At 34.6% G+C, this 27,708-nt stretch overlaps 1 protein-coding gene across 9 annotated transcripts in view; it reads right to left on the reverse strand.

Annotated features, from left to right (window-relative positions):
• Positions 1-34: 34 nt before the first annotated feature.
• The window catches only part of cac (calcium voltage-gated channel subunit cacophony), a 248,158-nt gene continuing 220,484 nt past the window's right edge, over positions 35-27,708 (reverse strand). For 6 of the 9 annotated variants that reach the window (XM_083109913.1, XM_083109914.1, XM_083109912.1 and 3 more), the window contains 3 exons: positions 21,873-22,027; positions 19,655-19,794; positions 35-1,721 (listed from right to left, as the gene is read on the reverse strand). In XM_083109913.1, the coding sequence (XP_082966039.1) occupies positions 889-1,721; positions 19,655-19,794; positions 21,873-22,027 (1,128 nt within the window). In that variant the 3' untranslated portion in view covers positions 35-888. Of the gene's footprint in view, positions 1,722-16,764; positions 16,783-19,654; positions 19,795-21,872; positions 22,028-27,708 lie in introns of all 9 variants that reach the window. The other 3 variants (XM_083109916.1, XM_083109910.1, XM_083109917.1) reach the window with 3 other exon arrangements.

A 27,708-nucleotide genomic window follows, 5' to 3' on the forward strand; every position in this document is an offset into this window, starting at 1 on the left:
AGACAAGTAGAAAACTGGATATTTTAATCCACCTCTGCAGTTCAATAAATGTAAAGAAAAAAAAAGTCAATCACAATCAGTCTATAATTCAGCATTAACATTTGGAATGAAAACATTGAATCAATCTAGTGGCCTGTTATTCATTTCCTTTTATATTTTTTCCCACAATATGGATCTGATTTTAGGCCTCAACACAACAATTCCACTCACAAGTTATTTTTTAACATATATATAGATATATTTGTATATATATGTCTGATTCAAACATTGCATATTCTTTATGCACGAGTAGCCATCTCACCAGACTTGGTCATAAGCTCTCTTTAATCCAACATACTGGTACATCTTTATGATCAAAGATGGTGTGAATATTTTTTTCCATATTTTTTAAAACTTTTTTTTTTATTTACCTGTGAATAAATAATCTAAAGCTGAAAGTCAACTAGATGCATTGATCAAGGTTACGTGACTGTAGATAGGCAATGACTTTTCAAATCTTCTTTCTTCTCTATGTACAGACTTCTGCAGCAGACCAATACGACTTAGCACAGAACTTCAGGATTGGCAGATTTTGAACTGTGAGCACCAATGAGATTTCCTGTTTCTTTGCCATGGTTTGCTTGCTCTTCATCATGCTGACTATCACAGATAAAAAAAACGCACATACTGTAAAGCACTTGAGGGGATGTAATCTGAGTGAGGAAAGGGGTTAGCCTTACTGAACCAGGTTGACCTATAAAGACTAAATCTGGCAGTATTCCTGGTATCTGTAAGATGCTGTCTTCACAGCCACACAGTTGTGCCCCTTCCCCTTTATAATCCCCAGTCACAGTTTGGGGAAACTTAACTCACCATATTAAAATAGTTTTGATAACCGTTAACGATTGGCTAGCACCAATCGTCTTCGTCAGAGTCACTATGTCTAAGTCCTGGTCTTCGTTGATCACTAATTTCTCGCTTTTCCCGTAAGCGTTCTCTTTCTCTTTGTCCAGGCTTATAGCCATTTGGTACTGGTGAGGGTAACTGTCTACCGCAACTCCCCCTTCCAATTGCCATAGCTTGTTCAAAACTAAGAGGTTCTTCATACCTAGCTAGCCGATCACTGTACGGCAGTTCACGGTCATGAGGGGCTAAAGGGGGCCGTCGTATAGGGGGGCGACTAGTTGAAGGCCCCCTTATGTGAGGATGGGAATGGGAAAAAGGAGGCGACTGCCTTTCTCTAAAATTGGAGGCCAGGTCCATATCTGGCAGTGGCATATCCGATTTCGGTCCATGCGTGGGAGAGGCATTGAGTTTGGGAAAATTGATGTTAGACGGTGGTTTGTTAGCCGGAACGGTTGGGGATCTATTCAACTGGGGGAAATTAACAGGCTGAGAAAGATGAAGGGTCGAAGGCTTGTTTGGTGTGGGAGGCAGGCGCCGTTTACCTCCACGATGCGTTGGTAACATTGGGTAACTATGCTGGTTTGGTCGACGTGGTACGGGCGACGGGCTCCGAGATCTCTGCTCCAACTTCGTCGTGCAGTAGGCATGCCGATGGTGCCTGGGACTTGGGCTCCGAGATCTGGCATCCAGGTGTGTTGCCATGAAGCGATCCGGACTATTCGAGGCTGATCGAAATCCTGTAGGAGAAATGCTTCTCAGTTGCCGTGGGACACGACGCCTACTCGAGCTTCGACCATGTGCAGGAGTCAGGAGATACTTATCTCCTCGCAGTTTTGCTGTGGAGAAACACACACACCCTCAGCCAACTACGGAACATGAACTACAACTATTCAGGCCTTGAGATGAACTACTATATGAGTCATGCTTTAACCATTTTTTTTCCTTCATTAAACATGCAATAGAAGAATATGCTTAAGATGCTATATGATACAAAACTTAATAGCCCAAAGCTTTCATTGCATAATTCAGTTACTAATTTTTAGGGTATTACATAACACTATCAAGTTACACTAAAGTTAAGGTGAGATTTGAGCTTTAAAAATTAAAGTTTGATAAAATTTAATACATTGAACTTGGTGAAATATTCACAAAAGTACATCAACCGAAGAACCATGTGACCTGGGAAAACAAAACAAATGTTTCTACCAAATTTTTTTTTTTTGGATTCATAAGAAAACAGCACAATTTTATTGCACAAGCCCAGAATTAATCTACATAGCAGAAAGACATATCTATCCACAAAAGAAAATTACTGTTAAAATGTGTCAAAAGCAGCATAAAATAACACTGATATTTAATATGTTGTGAAATACTCATGAAGTGATTTTTTGGGGAAATATTACACAGTATCTATATTATAACACAATCAAAATAAGATATTGAGGCATCGTTAACTTCTTTACACCCACCCATTATCTATCCTCATTAAACTGATCATGGATTTCTAGGTGAATAAAGTTTGATATTTTCTTGTCTTCTTACTCAAAATGTATACAATAGTGATGCAATCACATGAAATGGGGAGTAGATTTGTTACTTGTACACAATTTTTTCGCAAATTTATATATTTTACGAGGGGAAAAAATAATTGAGAAATGCTGAAGGTATATTTTTTGAAGATGGTTAGCACTAACATACAAAACTAGCTCAACTTCATTTAGAAAACCTCACAGTTTCACTCTCTTTTTGTATGACTGCTATTCCTATAACTAAAGTTATGGTATGGTTACAAATTACAGCAATTGAAGTTTTAATATGTAAATGAAAAAAAATGTGTTGTCTTGAAAGGAACACCTGCATGAAGTCATATCAAGAGTGTTTTTTTTTTATAGTTAATTATTTTCTTTCACATCAGAAGTATATTGGAAGAAATGAAAATCTAGTATTATTCCATGAGATTATTGACCATGAAAACACAATCCTGTAAGAATTGAATGTAAAGACTAGATGCTGGAGAATACCTGGATATGTTACTCATTCCTCATGGATAAGGGGTTAGGGAAGAAATAACATAAGAAAATCGGGTAGTTTAACATGAAACACGTCAACAATTTACTATAGGAACATCGATGTAGTTTTTGCACTGATATACGATAGACATCAGTATTTTGTTTCATAACTGCTGTCACAGTAACAAACTATAATCTTGTACAACCAGTTTTCACCACGTAAAATATCCGCCAATGTTCCGAGGGCTTCAAATTTCATGAATTTCTAAAAAAAAATTACCAGCTTTTCTTACGTTATTTCCTAATCAACCCCTTTTCGGTATGTAATTAGTAAAATATCTATACATGCACCAGAACCTAATCTTTACGCTGATGTGAGATACACCTCACTATTTTGCTTGCTAACTGCTGTCACTGCAACAAAAGTTATCCCTTTCCGATACAGTTTCAATGCAAAAGGATATGAGAAAGTGCGTTGAAAGTGTTGTTTGGAAACAGATCCGGGACATCGATATCACCACTTAACCAGTCCATTGTTACAACGTTCTGAGTATTGCTATGGGTATGAGTTCAAAGTGATATTGGGCACAGCTCATGATTTACATGTTGAACTCAGTCCATTTAAAGAGATTTCTTGAACTGGTGGCAGCTGCTGAATTTTAACCCCCTTCACTCCCCCTGGTACCATCTTTAGGAGAATAATACACCTACATCAACCAGTAAAGGACAGTAAATACAACACAACAATATAAATTTTACATTATACTGTTAAATTATGACTTGAAATAAGTTCAAATCTCACCTTAATGTATTAATGGATATAATATTCTACAATTAAATGGAAAATGCATGGCAATTTTCACAACAGGTGCAAAATGGTAATTCAAATCTATTTCAGTTTACAATTGTTCATTCCCCTACATGGCACAGCTAAAAAATGATTATAATATGAAATTGGAAGCATTACATAATGTAGGATGCAATATATTAAAATCTGTAAGTCAGTACATTAAACTAAATGGCATAGTATAAACTACTCTCCTACCTATGTAGCAAATTTTTCTTTTAATAAAGAAAAAAAAACAACCATTGCTTTATGACAATCGAATTTCTTTACATGCGTTCTTCCCAATTGTCAGACTTTCCAACTTAAACCTCCTTTTGTAAAAATCTATTGCAAAACATACAAGTAAATAGTTTGTGTATAACAAATTTTTAAATAAACATATTAAGTGTGTATATATATATATATTTATGGTCTTTATTTAGTTTGTTTATGCACGGGGATTTACACACGATATAAGTTAATGATGCATTCTTCTATTTATCTTTTAACAGTTAGGTTTCAAAACTAAAATAAACTGGTACAGAAACTAAGGGCACAACAGTGGTTGCAGTATCTACTACAAATACAGTGGAACCCCGATTTTATGTTTTTCAGGGGACCAAATAGAAAACTTGGAAAATGTAAAACCTGGGAAAATTTTACAATGGGTTGTTTATTGGGACTATGCATGTATAATGCAGGAACATAAAGTCGAAGTTTCACTCCCAGTGTAGAGTTGAAAATTATCTTGAAAAATTGCCACAAACATTAGATGTACTATGTTGAAATTTCAGCGAAAAATGCAGGCCTCCCCAGTGGCACAGTGGTAGTGCCGTTAGCTTGTAATCAAGGGGTCCCAGGTTCGATACCAAATGGAGGCACATAGTGGTTTGGATCCCACTTTAAACTGTAGATCCAGTCCCTGATTAGCCTTACTGTGTAAAGTGGACTTAAAACACCAACTCAATCAATCAATCAGCAAAAAATGCAGGCTCAACCAGGACTCGAACTCAGCTGTCTGGCATACCGCATCATTGCTCTACCAACTGAGCCAGCGAGTCAGCTCTCACTTCACCTGATAATTTACATGTGTGAAGTGCTACCGCCTTTGAAACCTCAGTGTTTAATATCCCCTTGTGTTAGCACTGAAAAACAAAAAACAAAAAACAAAAAAAACAAAACAAAAAAAAAAAAATTCCACACAGGTAAAAACAATGGAAACATAAAATCAGCAAATATCAAGGATGGCTCGGTAGCTCAGTTGGTAGAGCAATGGCACAGTATGCTAGAGATCAAGGTTCGAGTCCTGGTCAAGCATCCATTTTCTGCTGAAATTTCTACATACATTTCCTGTGTATGTCAAATTGAGGTTTCACTGCAGTGAGATGGCTGTGTAACTGTTGAAGCTGAATAAAGGTGAGGGGTGAATGGATGATTCTAAAGAACTGTGAGGTTCACCAATGTCGAGTAGCTGCAATCACTAAATACAAAGTTATACTAAAGTAGATACACCATCTATCTAAAGAACCAGAATGGAGAGTGAATAAGAACATATCTGCTAATGAATGGTGACCCTATGGGAGATTTCACAGTGAAGTAATAAGTGACGTGTTGCATGGAACTCAAACAAGTGATAAGTCACCTGGACTGAGCCATTTTTTTCCCTATAGGGTGCATCGTGCCATCTGAATCCATTTGTCAAGAATGCATAATTAATAATTTAGAACTGCAATAAAGGCATTGCTAAACATTTGTTAAACAGTGTAGATGATTTTTTAAACCACACTCCTATACATTTTTGAAGTGGAGAGGGAGAGGGGGAGGGAGGGAGAGAGAGAGAGAGAGAGAGAGAGACAGAGAGAGAGAGAGAGAGAGAGAGAGAGAGAGAGAGAGAGAGAGAGAGAGAGAGAGAGAGAGAGATTTCACACATTAACATTATAATGTGTTATTTTACGTTTCGTGTTTTCATCAAAAATGAAAAATGCATAGGCAGAAAAGTGAAGTAAAATAAACCAAATCAATCAATCACTCGGATTGAGCTGTTTTCATTCACAATAGAATCCATCGTGTCAGCTGATTCTGTTTATCATGTATGTGTAGTGCAGGTTTTGAACAGATTGGATCAAACAGTCCCTATTCTAATATGTGCAGTTTGTGATCGTGTCAACTGTTGCTTTAGTATGAAACTCACTTGTTGCTTCTCACTTTGATCTGAAACAGGGTGGCTACTCTATGACCATGATAAAATTCAAGTATAATCCCCACTTTCCAAGGCGTATTTTCCAAAAATTCAAGACTAAGAACATGTTTTCTCTATTTCAACTTACGTATTACCGCCTCTCACCACCCACCCACACACACACAAATATATTAACAATATAAAGGATGTGTGCGATTCCAATGTATCCAAAAATTCTAATTCAATTCAATTAAACGGTATTTAAAATATTTAAGGTGCAGAGTTTACATTTCCCACTTCACATACTCAGACTCGAAATACATGTACAAGCTTAAGTCTGTTACGGTTTATATTCTAACCTACGAAAAATTGTTAACTGTACATGAATTTCATACAGAGTGTTTACCTAATCATCTTCAAGATATCTAAGATATTGTTCTTCAAAGGACACCACCGAAGTAAACGGGCTGAAAGAATTAAGTTCGTTCCTCGATAAAAATAAAAACTAAAGTGTGAAAAACTTGCCTCAGGACATTTATAAATATGTATAAATTCAATGGGATTTGGATTAATAAAAGTTGCAATTTTTCACATCTCACGCAGAATTCCTGGAGCCAATAATTCATGCAGAATTCCCGGTGAGTAGCCACTCTGTGAAAGCTCAATAAAATTCTGTGCTGACGCAGAACCATGAGGAAAATTGAGAAGCTGGCTCAGTCGGTAACGTGTCTGACTACCATGCTAAAGGTCCCGGGTTCGATTCCCGGCCAGTTCAAATCCGGGAACTTTTCTAACATTAGAAGCAGCCCCGGTGCCCACCCAGCGTCAAATAACATGGGTAACTGGGGGAAACCCTGTGGGGTAAAGGTGGTCAGGGGCGTGGTGCTGATCACATCACCCCCACTTATGACCGGATCAAGAAAGTGTGGAGCGTTACCCCCATACGCCTTCATGGTGTGGTGCTAAGCACAGGGGAACACTTTACTTTTTTTGACTTTTACTTGAAACTAAATTTGAGTTTTGTTATTTAGCGACACTTTTCTGCCACTTCTGGTTAGTTGTGATGATGAGAATGAGCGATGATATGATATAATTGATCAAGGGACACTCATAAAGAACACCCATGTCCAGGCTGGGATTTGAACCTGGATCCCCTGCCATCGTAGCATGCTGTGCCTACCACTCCGCCTTGGAGGTTGACACTGAAAAGAGCATACTTTGCTCTATAAAGGCAAATAATAGCCGTTATGGGATTCACTTATCCAACTGTAAGGCACTTGGTGGTCCCTCACTCTCAATTTTCTCTCTCTGTGCATATATGTGCATGTGTGCAGTTCTTGACAATATTGCTTGGGAATATCTCAATATAAATGTGCAAAAAAAGCAGTAAAGTTAACAAAAGTGTTGGCAAAGTTATAACTTCTAGAAATTAAAATGAATTTTGTTTAACTTTTGTTATAAATGTGTTAAACTCAGACAGTGAATCATTCATTCACTTCCTTTCCTAAAATATACATTGCATACTCTAGTTCAAAATCTTTGCTCTGGAAGATTAGTAATTATGATGAACCTAACTGCGATTGTGCAATCAGTATTAACATGGAATTCTGCAATGATTTCAAAGTGGTTATCCTCAGTTTCAATTAGAGATTGCTCTGATATCTACATGTAAACGTTGCTAAAAAAACATATTAACGTGAAAATTTTGAAAAATATAAATTGTGATTTTTGTGAATACACATATAATTTAATTCATAAGAAAATTGATGATTTTCATTACATTGTGATTTGAAAGGTATGAGGGTGATTTGAAAAGTAAGGTAAATGAAGCAGAGATGACAGCACCATAATCAAAATCAATGGAGGGTTGATGATCCTTTAAACGAGCCCTTGCCGAGTTTCAGCCCAGTCCATTGTGAGGACATTGTTTATAAAATGATTTCTCCTGGTCAGCAAAATAGCTGTTCACAGCATGAATCACTTCATCATTATCATTGAGGTTAGGAAACAACTGGAAGTCAGAGGGAGCTAAATGAGGCTAATAGGGCAGTTGATCCAACAATTCGAACTTAAGTTCATGGATTTTAGCCACAGAAACCATTGACATGTGAACAGTTGCATTGTCCTGGTGGTTTTGTCCATAATTTTTGAAAACGCTTGCACATTCACCTACTTCACGTGATCAAACAATAACCTCACAACACACTGGACTGAAACTCTAGAAGGGCTCGTTTGAAGGATCAAACTTATCGACCGTGCATCGATTTAGATTATGGTGCTGCCATCTCTGCTTTGTTTACCTTACTTTTCAAACTATCCTCGTATAAAGAAAAAAATAATTTTGAAAAATTTCTCATACAGTGTTCTCATCTACTGTATTTGGTTAAAAAAACAAAAACAACAACAATGGGGTTTAAGTTTTACATATTCATTACATTGTATATCGTAATCAAATTAACAATTAGCGGAGAAAATTTTTGCTGAATTAAAAGTGATGTTTTACAAAAAAAAAAAAGTACAAATATTATAAATTTAACCTTCAGAAACTGTGGCTTGATTTCGCCTGTAAGCTTTTTGGAATGGCGTTTTTTTCTCAAATGTGCAATGATATATGAAAAAGTAGGAGAACAACTGTTTACCGAAGGAAGTTTAACTTTCTTTTTGGGGGGGATGGGAGGGAGTGGGGAGACTCACACTGTGTCTGGAAGTAAAATTTTTGAAATATCCTTCGAATTAAACACAATTACAAGTAGAATAATATGAAAAACTGAAAATGGCGAGCCACAATAAATCAAAGTAATTAGAAAAAATCTAAAATGTACTTTATGAGCCTACAATCTTTTATAAGTTACATTAATAAATGCTCGATTGTTCATTCCTGGCTGACATTGACAATATTTAATATTAAAAACACAAAAGTTCTAAAATACCATGAGAGATATGGGCTATTGATATTCTTGTCAAAATATAAATCAATCTGAGATCAAATGGCTTTGGGTTTGAGCCTTGGCCAGCTTATGATTACTTTTAATCTGTGTATAAAAGCATTTGAATGTGAAATTACAATGTCAGCAAAACAGGTTCTGTTTTGTACAACCATAATAATAATAAACATAAATTTGTGAAAATTTATACACACTTATTTTTTGCAAGTAAATTTTCTTCCCTGGGATACTACTTTTATGCAGTATGCAGTATGCTAAATGCATTAGCATGAGAGACATTGCACTGCAGTGTATTAAACATTTTTGTCATGTTCCGATGGGAAATTTAATTGTTACTAATAACTCTCAATCTATGCTACATACAGGTTAAAATTGCCATTTTTAAGAGATGTGAAGAATCGAAATAAGGGTTGAACGAGCAAAAAGCTACTAAGAAAAGTTTTTTGTCTTGAGTTCTCTATGTGCTCTGAAAGTTTGTAGGTGTTTTATTGCAACATCCTCTTTGTTTATTAATCTATCATTATAATTTCCTACAAAAAGAGATTCCTCCTTAAAATACAAAACTTTCATATTGCCATGTCATGAAATGAGTTTAAACTGTATCGACTAAATTGAAAATATCAGTAAGCACCACTCATTAATGTATTGTTTAGATAAACATGTATAACACATTAATAAAATTAAATTAAATTTATTGAAATATTCAGTAACATTTTAGAAAACTGTGAAATGTTAGCTATATTTTTAATATACTTTTATTATATTTATATACATATTTAACCTAGAAGCTACAATTTATATAAACATGTATGTACCTCTCATAATGCATTCTAAGATGGCATTGGCAACATGCATGACATATTTTAAATAAATATTCTCTACATTTGGAAAGTCATAAATTGTGGAAGTTACAATATAGTTAACTATATGCCATACAGCAAACAATTAAATTGTAATATTTTGCACAGCTAAAGACAAAAAAAAAAAAGGAGTAAAGGAATTATGTATTGTCAATACAAAGACAAACAAGAAACATTACTGATAAGCAATATTAGAGCTATAGCATTCCAATACATAGAAGTACTATATAAAAATGATTAGGCCTATAACATTATAATTTTATTTTGGCAATAATTGGCATTCAGATCATAAATACCAGGTGTGTGTGTTCAGTCGCACTGCAAATCTGCGCTCTGCTAAAACAAAATCTACCTACAATACTTACAGTTACTTATCACTGACAACTTGGATATATTTTAATGTACAAATCATAAAAGTTCTACATAAGGTTAGTATTTAATTTGAAGGTCCAGATTTGACTGAAAGGAAAAGGTACATGTAATAAACACTACTGAAAGCATTATTAATTTCTACTGTAAACCTGTTCAGAGGAAAAGAATATTAAGGGCATGAATTGCAGATTAATTTTTGTTGGTATTATTAGTATATTAACAAAGATCCAAGTTCTCAGATTTGGTGTGCATCTAACAAATAAGATTCCTGCAACAAAATCATGAAAAAAAAGAGGCCATGAAATTAGTATGTACCAATTGTAGCACCAACGTAATTAAAACAGTCCCTGTTTTTTTTTGTGCAATTGGGTATGTACGTACCATTTGTATTAATTTTTGTTTAAAAAAATTAATGCACATTCATGCATATAATATGCACAAGAAAGCTTTCTCTTTTTACTGCAAAATTCTTTAATAGTTCCATGACTGGAAGATTGTGTTTCATTAATTTATTTAAAATATATTTCACTATTCCTAATATGCAAAGCAATCATGCTTGTAATGTCTCTTTACAATATTTCACATTGTAATTTCTGTTGATTTTCCTCAAGACTGTTGCACATAATTACATAGTTGTATTACTACAAGAACAAATTTGTCTGTTTTAGACTTGTATACTTCGGGGGAAATAAACCACTACCTTTTATCCAATTTATAAAATCATTTTGCTCATAATTATGCACTGCAAATGAAGGAACAATATGCATGCTTCACTTAATCCTGGTGTAATCAAAGTAGATCCACGCTGGGAAATTATCAAACAACAAATATTATTGTTGATGACAGACAAGAGAAAGCCTTTACTGTTATTAAATATTCAGATTGTTTGCCTTTGTGCATAAACTTGTGTGGAAATTAGTAAGAAATACTGTTTAACCCATTGAAACATTTGATTGTATATTGAAAAGGACATATAATCTGGACTCCCAATTCATTTCTGCGAAACACATGCACAATAGAATGAAACTTTTACCATCTTCGTGATCATGTAATTTAATTTAGTTCACAATGTGACTGACCATCCCACACTGAACTGTAAGTACAGGCAATTTCTTGGAAATGGCAGCTTTATTTCAGGAATGAAAAACAAAAAAAAACAAAAAAAAAAACAGTTACTCCAGAGAAAAATAATGTGTAGAATTTGAGGTTTTAAGTGTCAGGAATTCCTGAACATAGAGATTTTTAAAATTTCCTGTCGAGATCACATTCTCACCTCAAGAAATTGTAATCCTCACTTTAACTTACTTCTTTGTTCATATTGGTACATTCTGAATTTATTGTGTTACTATTTTCAAGCCTGTCCAGCGTCTGTATAAACCAAAGTACCATCATGATACAACTTAGATAAGCTCATCATGGAATACCAAGAATTAGGGATAGCCACAAAATCAGGATAATGGATTTCCAGATTTCAAATTATCGGATATCAATTTCAAATGCAATGGATAATCTGAATATCTGGATAATTTGGATATCCAAACAATATGGATATCTGGATCATCCAAATATCCAGATAATATGGATATCCAAATCTGTAATCTAGATTTCAGACTAATACAGTTACTCCTGATATCCGAGTATTCAGATAATCTGTGTGTGCAGATTGCTACTTACTTTTTCAAGTTCAGTAAGTTATTCTAGTAAGAATGGTGTCTGAAATTAAGGAAATAATTACTGAATAAAGGAACAGGACACTAAGCTTAGAATGTTATATTCTAAACTGTTTCTCACCTATGTTTTTTCTTATGGCTTAAACTTTGTGCTTTTATACTGAACTTAGTAATGCAGAGATCTGTTTTAGGGGGAAAAAAGGTAAGCAATTGAAAAATATGTGGAGAATACATGAAACAGATAAACGGACAGACTGGATGAAGGATTTGTAGAGAACCCACACAGTAAATATAAACATTATGAATAAAAAATACAGCGTGTCCACAATGAGACTCCAACATTTTGAAAGTCTATAACTTTTTCATTTTAAATTATACAGCTGTGATTCCGGAAGCAGCAGAAGCAGAAACTCAAAAAGTTTATGTGGTAACGTTTTAGTGCACGCAATAGCCATAGTGGCGCTGCAACAATCAATTGTTTGAAAATTGAGATTCCAAACGAGCATGCACAGGTTGTGTGGTGGTGTGCAGAAATGAAATAACTTATTCAAGTGCAACGAAACTTTCGTCGTGTGTACAATAAGGATCCTCCGACATTCACGACTATAAAGAAGTGGTGTGATCAGTTTTTGGCGACCGGCAATGTTTTGAAAGGACACTGTGGTGGTAAACCCAGAATCCAGGAACAGGTTGTAGAAAATGTGCGGAGGTCATTCGAAAGGAGTCCACAGACGTCAGTAAGACAAGCAGCGAGAGAACTTGGTATGAAACGGTCGACAGTTCACACAGTTCTTCACTGCTTGTCTTACTGACATCTGTGGACTCCTTTCGAATGAACCTGTGCACGCTCGTTTAGAATCTCCATTTTCAAACAATCGATTGCTGCAGCGCCACTACGGCTATTGCGCGCACTAAAACGTTACCACATAAACTTTTTGAGTTTCTGCTTCTGCTGCTTCCGGAATCACAGCTGTACAATTTAAAATGAAAAAGTTATAGACTTTCAAAATGTTGGAGTCTCATTGTGGACACGCTGTATATACAGAGAGTCCTTAAACAGATAAACGATAAAACTGTCGGGATAATGGACACATTTGGATATTTCAGATAATCCAAATATTCGGATAATTCAGATAATCTATATATCTGGAAATCACAATATTTGATATCTGGATAGAACATTATCCAATGCTTGGATAAAATTTTATCTGGATTTGGCCATCCCTACCAAGAATGCAAATCTGTGCAACAATCTCGACATGAAAAACTGACAGAAATAACAAACCTAAAATACTAATAAGTTATAATGCAGCATAAACAGAAGGTTACTTTCAGCTCTACAAACTTTATGTGCAACGTTGCATGATTTACTGTAGACAGAGAGATATAAATAATAATGCAGAATTTAAAGCAGCAGTAAGGCTGTGTGCGTCTTTAAAAAAGTAGGCTCATAAAACACTGCAGAGTTGCCAATGCTAGTGCAGTTTCTTATAAGAATTATACGAATGGAAGTTCAAAGAAGAAAACATATTCTGGTTAATGTGAATCACACCATCTTTCAACTTATACAAAAAATGTAAAACTAGGCCCTGCAAATAGCAACATCCCGTGAAGGCAGATATCACAATCTTGACCATTTTGTGGAGGTTATGTGATTTACTTCATGCTCCGGTCACCCATATGTTTCAGGGTTACCCAAGGGTACCCATTATTAGAGGCTGGGTGAACCCCAGAGTAGCTCAAGTATCGGTAGGACTCAGTCAGAGTATTGGTATCGGTACAGGCATCGGTTCAAAGTGGTATTGACTCAACCCAAGTGGAAACACTTATTACAATTTCAAAAAATTCAAGAATTCACTGACAAAAAAATCATTATTTTTGAACTGAAAATGTACCTTTCACCTTATTTGCCAATAATTTTCTAGTAATACACACACACACACATAAAATTTATTGTGAATGATTGTATTCTGATTACAACTGGAGACACACACAGAGGGGGAGCTGATGGGGCTATAGGCCCTTCCGAAATTTTAAGAAAATAAGAAATAAATAAAATGAAAGTAGTAAAAATGCTGGAAAGAACAAAGTGGTAACTGAAAAGTCTTCTTAAAGTGACCTCTGATTACCATTTTTGTCCTTGAACAACTTTCGAAAAGAAGGTTGCAAATGGAAACTATGAAATATTTTATTGTTAATCAATTTCCTGCTCCCACAATGAAGCTATGTATCCACCTTTACAATTCGAGCCTCCCCCAAAAAATCCTGCATATGCCAGTGACTGCTGATATATAAATATATGAAATAAAAACTTGTGATGGAAGTTGATATAAGAAAAACTGATATGTAACTGAAAGTTACATTGCTAGCCCAAGATTTAAACTTTTAAAAAATGATTTTCATTACATAACTCACTAAATTCTTTTGGTTTGGTTTGAGGTGGCATTTTAAGTCCACTTTATACACAGTAAGGCTAATCGGGACTGGACCTACGGTTTAAAGTGGGATCCGAACCACTGTGCCATTTGCCTCCACCGGGTATCGAACCTGAATTCTTTTTGAAACTGATTAGAATGTCATAATTTTCTTTGGTCTTCCATTCAATAAATATCACATTTTCTGCTAGTGCTTCACTATCCTTTTACTCGGTAACATAGTGCTTTCACTAAATTTTGGGAGAAAAATCCAAATAATAATAATAATAAAAAAAAGCATGATGCTTACACCACAAAAGTGGCCCCTGATTTCAATTTTATTCCCTCCCATTCCAATTAAAAGTAAAAAGAAAAAGGCAAGCGAATCATGCTATATGATAAATAATAAATACCAGCATAAATTACCTGTATAAATACTTAATGATAAAGCCTAGGCAAATAGCAGCATTACACTTGAAAAAAAAAAGCTTTAAAAGCTAATTGAAAGCATGCAATTGATTATAATAATCAAATGTTTTAAACTTATATGTCTAAAACATATATTCTGACATTAGAGAAATATAGAAAATTTGAAAGCAGCGTTTCAGAACTGAATGAATGTTTTCCTTAACATAATTTCAAATGAAAAAAAAAAACAACTAACTTTGAAAGTAGATAATAAATGTAAAAATTATTTAGTATTTATACTCAGGCACAAAAAAGTGGTACGTAAATGAAATGTCTAAATTTTGTTACAGGCTGCTGCTTTGTTTATAACGAATGAAAAAGAAGCATAAAGAATGTGAATTTCATTTGTTAATGCACTTGTAAATTTATACATTCAACAATATTTCTTTTTTTTTTTAAATTGCCTATCTAGAATAAATTGCTAAATATAAATATATAAAACTTGTTCTCATGCAAATTTTACTATTCAAAATTAGTACTTCTCACTCTAGACACTCCAATAATGCAGATACAAGAAGAAGCTAGCTAAAAGATATAAGCATGACTAATTCAAAAAAAATAACTAGTAGTTATCTATTAATATGCACAGGGTAACCACAAAAAGAGCTAATTAAAAGCACTTGGGCAATTGGTGAAGCATGTAAATAAAGGGATAAGTTTTCAGTACGTATTATCTAAACAGCATGCAGGAGCTATAGTAACTCTAAGAACACATAGAATAAATTGAAAACCAATCCTGAGTAATCGTTGTGATATCATATGGTTTCTAAATCTTATTAGAACCCCCCCCCCTGCCAAAAAAAAACCATCGCTGGATTTGTTAACACCATACATTATGGCAAAATTATGCAGATATATATTCAGTTGTTCAATTTTGAGCACAGTGTGATAAAACAGTTTTCAATATATTAACATTTAACTTGATTGTGTACTCTTTATCTGTTAAATGAGTCCAAAATGTATGCTAAATTCTGAAGTAGGATTTATTTAATGAAACTTTTGGTACAAATGCTTTACAATTAAAGTACATTGTTTTCTAAAATTTCAATTCAAATAATTCAAAAGTAAAGTTCAAATCATGTACTTTTCTAATGTATGTCTAAATTTCAATTGGTTACTTGTATAGATATGTAGCCCCCTTCCAAAAAGTGACCAAGAAGTGGTTTGAATACTTTTGGATAGGAAGATAACATAAGCAAAAAATATTATTGTGTTTGGCTAATAAAAGCAACAATTTCTGAATGGATTGCATCCAACAAATTATTTGAGAGGGCTGAGAAACACATGGGAGGTGAAATACATTTATTAATTATATTTTCAATGAGTCTTATCTAGCTTAATAATCCACTTACAATTGCAACATGAAGTAAAGAAAAAGGAGGGGGTGGAGAATAGAAAAACAAACAAGAAATGAACATTCAATGCTTCAAACTGTTGGATATGATATGAATTGCACTTGTTGTAATGTGTATTACATCATGAAAAACTGTTTTTACATATTAAATATATTTTTTTAAACCATACATTGTGTTTTACATATTTTAGGATTGATTCTCAATTTAGTTTATGTCTATTTCAATCTTCTTTCCATTTTTAACATCAAGAAATGGAAATAATATATAGTACTTAGACTACTTCAAATTCAGATATATATATATTTAGAAAGTGAACATTAAAGAAAACCAAATTTTAGAAAAATGCATCAGGATATATGTAGGTATATAAAATCACAGACAAGAATTTTCAGAAGATATCTAGAGCAAAAATAAAAATATCATTTAAAAGTATGCAAGTAATCCAATTTCAATAGGAATTTGAGAAATCTAGTATACTGTCTTGAATTGTATATTTTTTAAATTTGAAAATCGTTTCAGTTTTTGGAAAAAACATTAGACATAGCAATGATCAAGGAAATGTAAAAATAACATGCAATATTTCTAGGGGTTTAAGTTCACACAAACCAGCACAGAACTGCATACAAAACAATTCAGTTTTTTTCCCACTTATCTACAGCACAGCGAGGGTGGTTTGTCACTCTTGCAGCCAAGAAAAATGGGGTTGTAACAAACAATTCAATAGAAAAATAGCAGAAGTACAAACACAAAGAAAAATCTGAATATAGGTACTTTATCATACCATCTTCATCAGCGTACTCTGGGGCAAAGAAGAATGAGACGTGGCATTAATAAATTTTTAATGAAAAGCTATCTGTTACTGCCCTCAAAAAAAAATATTCAAAAATCTATATGCCACACTACATCAATGAATTTTTCTTTGCAAAAATTAACAACAGAGGAAATTTTCAAAAAATGTGTAATATCAACAGGTTTTATCTTATCAAGGATATGAGGCTAGAAGTTAAAATATTCTTATATTATTAACATCACTGAAGATGAATTAGAATAAAAATACGTGGGCGAATCAAAAAGTAAGTTACACCCGAGTCGTGTTCCTGTACTAAAAGAGAGAAAATAATCACGCTTGGTGACAGCACTGTCCGGAATGTATTCTCCCCATAGCCAAAGCAGCCATGCAGCAGCTGCTTTAATATGAGAGTAGGCACCATGTCAGTATGGCATGTTGTACTGAGGTGGCATCCAACATTGAGTTGCGCTCAGTCATCTGATTTTTGTGGACACGAAGGCATAATCAGAGTGAAATCCATCGCCAAATTGTCGAGGTGTACGGTGGGAATGCAATGTCACATCCCATGATCAGGAAATTGCCAGAACGACGAACAGTGTCGGGCAACCTGCAACTGGAACACCATCGACAAAACAGAGCATGTGAATGCAATCATCCTTGCCAACCACCATGTGAAAACTAAAAGAGATTGCAAGTGAACTGAACATATCATACAATAGTGTGTCTATGCTGATTCGTGACCAGTAGGGTGTATAGTAAACTGTGCTCTCACTGGGTGAGATTGTTAACCGATGAGCACAAAAGTCAACTCAATTGAAATTGGACAGAATTTTTTACACACACAAGAAATAAAAAAAACTGGTCACATGATTCGAAAAGTGCTTGGAATACTTTGGTGACTATGTCGAAAAAAGTTTAAAATGTTCATGCATTTTCCTCCAATAATTATTTTCTTTCTAATGTGTCTTGTTTGTTTTATACAGGGGGGGGGGGGGGTGTAAGTTACTTTTTGATTTGCCATAGTACTATACTTTAAACATATTTGTAACTGTATATATCAAACCTTGACTGAAAACAAGAAATAGTCAATAAAACCTGTGAAAGAAGCAATGATGTTAATCAACCAGACAACCAGAAATTCACAATACTACTAAAAATAGTGTAAATTCCAATAGGTACAAAATGAGTTAGTGAGATTGGGAGGACAAACTTCATGTGTAAAGCTGACTAGTCCAGACTGACCTATGTGCCACAATGTGGACTTCACACAAGATTTCTCATTTTTTTTTTTTTAAACTTTACTGAAAAATGTAATTCCTTTGTAATTAATTTCTTGCCTCTTCCTGTACAAGTTGACCCCTTTGCTTGCACCTGGTGCATAATTCAGAATATTATTAAGCAGTACATTATAAAAACTTTCCATTTTTTTTGTTGTTGCGAGGATCATCTATTGTATGTGGCCTCCCAGATAGCACAGTAACTAATGCTGTTGCCTTGTAATCACGAAGTCCTGGGTTTGATCCCAGTCCTATTTGCCAATCAGTTCTTAAAGTAGACATAAAATTAACATTTGGTCATCCACTGTTGTGTAAAATGGAGGTGTTGAATTTGGAATATTGTTAAAGAAATTAGTTTTGGTGATATTTCTACAATAGTGGCACCGTACTAAAGATTTTGCAAATAATTTTATCATAAACACATCCTCACCCATAAACGACCATGTTCATTTTAAAGTATGTGCTTGTATTTGTCAGTAAACGACTAAGGTCGTTTAGTTGTGGTGTCCATTTTTCTTGTTTCCTTGTGGCATTTTCTCTCCCCACCCCATGTTGATTCACAAAGGAAAAGGGGTGCACACAACTTTGGGGGGAGGTCCAATGCTGTACCCGAGAACACGTCCAGGGTGTCAAATTACCAAGGGCTCCAGGGGGCCCAACACGTTCGGATTCTTGGAGGACCAATGGAGGGTAATCGGTTGGGGCACCATCAGGAAACCTGGAAGAGGTCAGGTTTCTATCCACCAGGCTGAAAAAGTTGTCGAAAAAGTGGCATTTGCAGCCTCCGGGGCGCCATTTTGAAAAACTCGAAAATTCAAGATGGCGGCAACATTTTATTTAGGCCTGGGCTGGTCATTTAAATGCCCCTCCCAGAGCTGGGCATGAATGTGTTAAGTGTAATTACTTCAAGGTATTGCTTTGAAAGTCTTGCCCCCAACAAAGACTAGCACATAATGGCAAGTAAAATTCTAATGGCATAAGTAAAATATATGGTGCCATTTCCTACTGCTTACATTCTGTAAAATGTCTTCATGTGATTAACAGCATAGAATACACTTCATTCTAATAGGCTTCTTGAATAGGGAAGTGGCTAATGCTGTCACCTTGCAATTAAGGCTTGGCTGGACCTTTGGCATTTGTATGGGTGATTTTTTTCAAATTTTCCTCTCCATTCAAAAAACCTTTTGGATATTTTAAAATTAGAAAAATTACATATGCTCAGAATTGCTTCTGGAGCATCGATGTGAATTTTTGTGTAGTTTTCTTTCACTGCTGTCTAGATATTATCAGTAGTTTAATAGACTTATGTAATCACAAAACTATTGATAATATCTAGGTCCAGGTTCGATTCCCAATGGAGTAAGTCCAATCCTGATGAACCCATATTAGCACAAGCATATTTAAAGCAAACTTTTGCTTAATTCTAACATAAGGAACCTAATTTGATGAAAATCGTATTACTGTAGAAGTTATGTGCCTATTGGAATTTACATTAATACATGTAAAAGTTGTTCTAATTTTACAAAGGAAGAACAAATTGTTTGGCACAAACTTTCACACAATTTACAACCAGTAATGGTAGTTACTTTATTACACACGCTTACCTTTGATCCTTCCATGACCGTGAGACTCGTATTTTACCATGTCCACTACATCTGAGACAGCATCACTAAAACCAATATCATGGAATCCACGTAATGGGGAGGGACTACGGTGAATTGGAGTGGGTGAATGACACCGCCTGCTGAGAAAAAAATTAATAATTAAAAAAATATATATCATATTTTTTTTGTATGAAATATCTTCCATCAAAAAGCTTGATCAACAAGACAGTAAATTTGTGTTCATTCCTTAATACTGTTCAGTACAAAAACCCATGTTTCCTTCAGGTGCTGAACTATAGTTTTGCGATGGGGTATGAACCAAATGACTCTTGTAATAATAATAATAATAATAATAATAATAATGCTTATAATCGATAGGTTAAGAATACTAAAGTAATATTAAAATAGGTAAATGAATAATTAATAGTACTGTTATTATTGCATCAACAGATAAAAAGAAGAATGTATTAATTACTTGGCTTATGTGAAGTTAAGATCACTAACATTTATAGTAAAATAGCTATCCTACCAAAAAAACGAATGTCAACATTTTTTTAATGGATTATTTATTGAATAACAAAAAGGTTGTTAGCTGATAAAAAGTAAAGTCCCTTATCATTATTTTCTATTCTTACTGTTGTGCATAAATTCTCACAGGCACTGTTAACGGAAAGTTGTATGTTCATAATTTAATCCTTACCTCTGTGGAAATAAACTTTGTATTATGCAACAGCAACAAGTATTTTCTTTATTTAATTTTGGGTTTGGTTAGGCTTTCGGGGGAAAGGGGGGTCCTCAGAACCTCTGGACCCCTCCTAAATATGAAAAGATTCTCTTGGGCTATCGACCAGGTGAGTTGTGGAAAAGATTCCAAGCTTTTGAGAGCTAACGTCACTTTCGTCTTCAGGGTAGAAGTAACTTCTATGTTAGCTCTCGAAAGCTTGGAATCTTTTCCACAACTCACCTGGTCGATAACCCAAGAGAATCTTTTCAACATTCGTCGCCAGAAAAGCTTCAAGACTTCCCTCCTAAATATGTTCTTGATTTATAAAATTTATCTGATTTTTCATGATTTTCTGTTCAGTGGGAATGCTGCAACACCACTCTGTACCAATGCTGACGACAATACTTATACTAATTTCCACCATTACTGATGTTTGAATTTAAATTTGTTCAAAATCATCACCATCATCCTTTGCCGCTTCCTGCCTCTGGCTGGGTCAGCATAGAAGTCAAGCCTCTCCCAAATATTTATGAATACATTTTCCATTGCAGTTATATCATAAAAATCTACCACAGTTTTGCATCAAGTACCATAAGTTCACACACAAGATAATCAGGATATTAAAATAGCTACAAAGAAATTTAAGTGACAAATGCAGGCTTTGCCAGGACTCAAATCCGGGTCTCTTGTGTGCCATACCATTTCTCTGCGAACTGAACTACCGAGTCAGTCATGGTTTTACCTGATTTTTTGACTCCTTCGTTTTACCTGTGTGCCTAGTTGACATGTACCATCAACGTCATCAATGTTTCAAAGGGAAAATATCCCATTGTGGTAACACTGACAGAGATATATTCCATATAGTAAAAGAGTGGCAGTGAAAAATCAGATAAAACTGTGGTGGCTTGGTAACTTAGTTGGCCATGCAATGGTATGGCATACAAGACACTTGGGTTCGAGTCTGCATTTTTTGCTTAAATTTATGGACTTTTATGTAGCTCCAAAAGAAGAAATGTACTTGCATCATATTAGGATTGTGCGGTGGGTAAGTAATAACACTGACTTTGGTTATCTACTTCCTCGGAATTGCTTGTTAGCGTATTCTGGACAATTGCATCTTAAAGCTGTGGCACTCTTTTCTTTTTGAAAATTAAGCCTTCCACCTTATCAATCTATGAGAACACAAAGTTCTCTAGCACATCTGTCAGTGCTGCTACCTAGTGGAAAACATGTGAACTACAACTTGAATCCTAGGTGGAATTCCACATACATTTCTTCTTAGACAAGTATATGCAGTGGAAGAAGGAGAAATAACCTACAATGCAGGAAAACGTAAAATCTGGCAAAAAAATTTATAACCTGTTGCTTTACAGGAACCATGAAGATTGAATATTCAATTGGGAAAAATGTAAAATTGCAGATCCCCTGCAAGTTTTTTTTTTTTTTTTGGACACCCCGTATAAAGGCTGACAGATTCAAAATATAAACACAAACCTATGTCGTGGGACTGGAGACTGGAAGCCACGTGCCGGACTAGGGGAACGGGATCTGTACCGTGATCCCATGTAACCTGGTCGCAGATGCTGGTCATTCAGGGACTCTATGGAAGGGTGTTGTGAACCTATCACCACATCCTGTAGCTCAATCGTCTGAATAGAAAGAAAGAAAACAAAATCGAGGTAAAGTAAAGAACACAGTCATATGAATAAAATATACTGGATGCTAATAGTTACATATCATGCAGAGAATCCTGGCGTAAGACAGGCACTTGTGCTAGAATATGCATATAGTAAGTCAAGACCACAAACATTTGCAAATACAGAGAAAAAATACAGTTGGAAAAAAAATCAAGCAGCACGATCACCTTTAGGCCTGTATTTTATTCCTGACTCAATATGAGGTATTTTTTCTTGCATAGTCAGCTGTGCTATTAAAAGTAATAAGTAAAAGTTTGCTGTTATTTGTAACACATTATTCGTTTGCAACAAGGGAAACAAATGAACATCTGTATTTAATATTCGCATGCTAATAAAAAATGAATTTGCATAACTAAGAAAGAGCTTTTTGCCACAACTAGTAATGGACGGAATTCATTACAGGGGTTGAGTAATGTGTGTTTTGTAGTAAGAGACTGATAGAGTTCACTAGACATGCATTATCCAGCCATGCTACACCGATATTCAAGGATTCCATTTAACTTTGCATTCATAAAAAGAAAGTACACAGGGTGTGTTAACGGAATACAAATGCAGTAGTACATAAAGTCTAACAAATTCCAACATCAAAATTATTTACTACTACGAAGTAGATTAGATAAGTGTATTTGTGTTTTTATTATCTGGCGTCATTTTTGCTACCACTTTTGGTTAGTCGTGACAGTACGAACGAATGGTGATTTGTATTTATTAATTTTATAGCACAATTCTGCCACTTCTGGCCAATCAACTCGAAGATTTCATTTTGTTTACTTACTTTGCTTTTCTGCCACATTTGGCTAATCACAAAGATGAAAATGAGTGATAACATGATGAATGGACCCCTATGCCCAGGTTGCAATTCGAACCCGGGACCCCTGGTGCAGTGTGATAACCACTCTGCCACGGAGGTTGACAATCGATTGAGACAATGAGGACGAACTGTTGATGATGAACTCGCTAAAAAAAATAACCATCCCCCAGCTGGGACTCGAACCTGGAACTTTTTATGAGCAAGACTGTGAATAAATCACTTAAGGAACTTGGTCACAGAGGTGAAATTCACATGTGGCCACATAAAAATTGCATGCACTGAGAAAAACTTGAGGTCAAACTTTGATGATTTTTAAAATTTTTTAACCACTGCAGGCACGTCTTGTGAATTTTATTATGGTGGTTGGGCAATGCTGAAGAATGTTCCCACATATGGGATTATGAAAATAGAGTAACTAGAAATTAGATTAAAAAAGTGCATACATATGAACCAGAGTTATGTTACCAATTTTATACTCTATGAGAAAAAATAAAAAAACATGTAAAAAATTCCCAAGATGTCCAGCCACAAACTTGCAAATATGAATTTATCACCTATACTAATTTGGTATGACTGAAAGAAGAAAATGTGTGTGTGTCCAATGTCTTCAATTAGAATTATTAGTCTAGAACCAATTTTGAAAAACGCTTTGTCTACATGCCTAAAATTTTAAGTGTTTCTTCTATCTTCTGTGAACATGAGCTGGAAAACGAAAACAGTCTGAAAGAAGGCATTATGTCACCCTACAAATTCAAACTACAATGGTTAAGGAGATGAAATTTGGTATGTGAGTCATTCTTGTTAAACTACAAAGTCATTATGGCTATGAAACAGAAGCAGGCATCTTCACAAATCTACAACCTGTATTTATATTTTTGTTATTTAGTATTGTTTTTTTTTTTAGCTACTTGTGATGATAATGAATTAAAATTTTTGAGTGTATCGGCACATATACGGAGGAATGTATATGGAAGAATATCCCCTTAGCTAAGAGCCCTACCTGTGGTTAAAAACGGGGTGTAAAAAGCCCCATGATAAATGTTACAAATGCAAAATTGAAAAGGGACCTGCATGGGACAAACATAACACATTAAAAAGGTAAGGATACACTAAAAAAAAAAAAATGTCCTCGCAGACAGTGGAAGAGTAAGGCTCTTCTCAAAAAACTAAAAGCATTACAAGACTAATCATGACGATGAGAATGAGCAGTGATTAGATGAAACTAATGAAGAGATGATCACAAAAAAACATTCATGCTCAGGCTAGGACACAAAATTGGGAACTTTGCTGATGAGAATGAGAGTCGACCACTTAACATGCTTGGCCACCAAGCTGACAAGTCGTCTTCCTGCATAAACTATTTTGAAGATGTAGAGTAACTAAGCTGTGCAAATTCCTCCCGCATTTTTCTTTTCATAATTCCTTCTATGAATATTTTAATTAATCCCCACATAGAAAGCAAAGAAAATTATACCTTTCCCCAGTTACTTCATTCATTATCTTTGTTTAAAAACTTGCAACCACGAGAAATGCAAATGGGAAGGCATAGGCATGTTCCTTTGCTTTACACTTGTGTGCCAGTATAATGTTATTTCCATATGTAAAATAGTGGCGGTTGTTGTGGGTGTGTGTGTCAGTGCTCAAAATGAAGGGGCATGCAGGGGTATCCCCCAGCTAGGAAAATTTATGCAAAGCATTCCTCCAACTAAATATGGAACATCCCTCCACATAACAAAATCAATTAAGCACTGGTGTGTGTATAATTTGATGTAACTTGCACATATATAGGGTATAAAGTTGTGCAAACGAAGTTATCACAGAGAAAATTACATTGAAAAGTATCATTTGATAAAAAGCACACACATTTATAAAAAAATATGCAATTTGCTTCTAATACTTTGTTGCTTGATAGAACACAATTTATTCAATATTAAAGTGCAAATCTAATAAAGAATTGGAAATAAATGCAACATGCATATTAAGTAGTGACAGACAGCATGCAACACATTTATAATAATGTCATTTACAAGACTAGTATTTAATGACTATAATTATAGGCTATTGTTTAAAATAATAGAAAGACTCTCAATTCATCTAATCATGCATATTGTGCAAATCTTTGACTACGACATGGAAGATATCTACACACAATATTATTAGTAGGAACACAAGACATTGGAGCTACCAGCTGAAAATACATATTCTGTAAAATAGATAAAGTATTAGATGATAAGTAAACCCTCATTTATTTCTTAGGTATAAAGTACTAATTCTACCTTTGAAATTCTGACTATTTCTGTGTAATTAGTCGAGGATTTTTCTATTTTTTGTTTCATGTATTTCCGAGCTTTTATGAAACTCCAATATAATTTAGTACCATTTATTGTACTAAATTGTTAATTTATTTATACACTATTTGTCCCCATGAACATATCAAAGCAGTCTGGCAGATGAAAAATATTATTCTATACAAAGCTACCTGTTCTTCTATGTTCAATGCTTCACTTTATTTCAAAATGAAACAGGTTTTACCTGTAAATATGGAAAGAAGATACAGAAATTCTTAAGATAACGTGACAAGGAAAATACACACTCATATATACATACATCTTATCCAGGTTACTTTCTCTAACCATATTAAATATCTGCATTCTTATAATTACATTATTTTCTACAAACAGGTAAAATGTTGATAAGTTCAAAATTTTGTGCTTTAAATATATATCATGTGCCAGAGATCTAATTTTCACAACATTGAAATATGAAATGCAACTACAATGAACATTCTCTCTCAGAGAGAGAGAGAGAGAGATAGATAGAGAGAGATAGATAGAGAGAGAGAGAGATAGATAGAGAGAGAGATAGATAGATAGATTGTGAGCAGAAACTCAATTCTATATTTTTTCAGTGGACCAAGGTGTAAAAACTTAAAATACGGGAAAGTGTAAAATCTAGGAAAATTTTATACTTTGCAGTATTGGAAAATGTAAAATATGGGAACATATCTATTGCACTTTGTGAAAATGGCAAAAATGGCAATTTTGTACTTTCCAAAGCAAAAACATGTGTTAATTACCAATGAGTAAGTAAGTTGAAATACAACGAATTATGCCAATTATTCATCAATATGTTTGTTCATTTAGGGTAGAAAAATGTAAGCAACAACCTACCCTATTTCATGTACTGCTCTATTTCCAGTTTGATTCATTTATGCTGCTTTTCTATTTCTTTTGTTAATTGGAATTATGAGGACGAATGGTGAACTGATGAAATGGTGATGGGATACATACAATGATATTTCCATGCTTTGACCAAGGTTCGAACCTAGGACCTCTGACTTTGTAGTGCATTACCCAGACCACTCTACCCTCCAGTGTCTTGCTATTGATTTCTGCTCTTGAAATAAAAGTCTGAAGCAACATCTTGCAATGTAAATGTAAAAGCAATTTTTTGTGCTTGTAAAATGTTATTTACAAAACTAGAAAATTATGTAATGCAATAAAAACATACATATATGTATAAAAGAAGAATGTAATTGACATTGTGGGATGTTTCATTGCCTTGTTAAATAAGAAATAGTAGTGAAATGTCAGGTGATCCATTTGACATGTCAAAAAATTAAACCGTTCTGTACAATAGGTTAATGAGCAGTTTGTTGTAATATATGCAGAAATGATGTAAGTCTTGAGTGTGTGCAGGTTTACAGACTTCAACCACGTGACGCTAGCATTCATGGTATATAAAGATAGTGGTCACGCCACAACAGCGCACAATGTATCGTATGGGATGTGAAATTTGCGAGTGTTATATGCACACTAGTACAGCCACATGGCTGAACTCTGTAAACCTTCACTCGCTCAAAACTTACATCCTTTCTGCATATATTACAACAAACTGCACAGAGATATGTACATTAACCTATTGTACACAACGGTTTAATTTTCTGACATCTCAAACAGATCACCCGGTATTAAAAGATAGCAGAAAAAAATCATATTAATTACTGAATCATAACTGGGGATGGGTACAACAGATGGAGCAATTGAAATACACATATTTTCACTACACTTTGTTGTTACTTTTGGCTAGTCACAACCAGTGTGCATATTAACAGGGGGGATGCTGGGGATTTGCCCCCACAAAGAATTTTATCCCTGGCAAAATAAACTAATTCTTATCCCTGCCACAAATGTTATTATCCTCCTTAGTTTACTTTACCAGCTGGTAACATATACAAATTTACATACACCCAAAAAAGCTACCCTCCAAAGTGAAATGACAAATACGCCACTGAGTGGCATCCCCCCAAAGCAAAAATCTTAATTCGCACAGTGGTCACAACAATGAATATGAATGGTGATTAGATTAAATTGATGAGGGAACATTCATAAGGAACACACGTCATCTAGCTGGGAGTCAAACCCAGAACCTTCAGTGGCAAGAACTTCATTAACCAATCCAATTTTTACATTGTATACCCTGGCACACAATATTAACACACTAGCAAATAACTATGTCAAATAACTAAATGAAAATGTAAATAATAATAGAAAGTAATACAATGTCAAATACCAGAACAAGTGCACTTACTGTTATTTCTTAAATTTGAATACCATAAGGAATATACAACAGTAATCAAGAATACATATATTTCTCTTTGCAATCAAGTACAATGTTATAATCAGTAACTTGTCAATTTTCTACATGCTAAAAAACTACACACATGCATACATATTCTTCTCTCAAGTTATTTTTACATGTAATTTCAAAAGTTAAAAACAACACTCACACATACACCTTAATTACAGACACACAAAGAACT

The sequence above is a fragment of the Lepisma saccharinum genome, chromosome 23, assembly GCF_977018435.1.
Source record: "Lepisma saccharinum chromosome 23, izLepSacc3.1, whole genome shotgun sequence".
Classification (NCBI taxonomy): Eukaryota; Metazoa; Arthropoda; class Insecta; order Zygentoma; family Lepismatidae; genus Lepisma; species Lepisma saccharinum.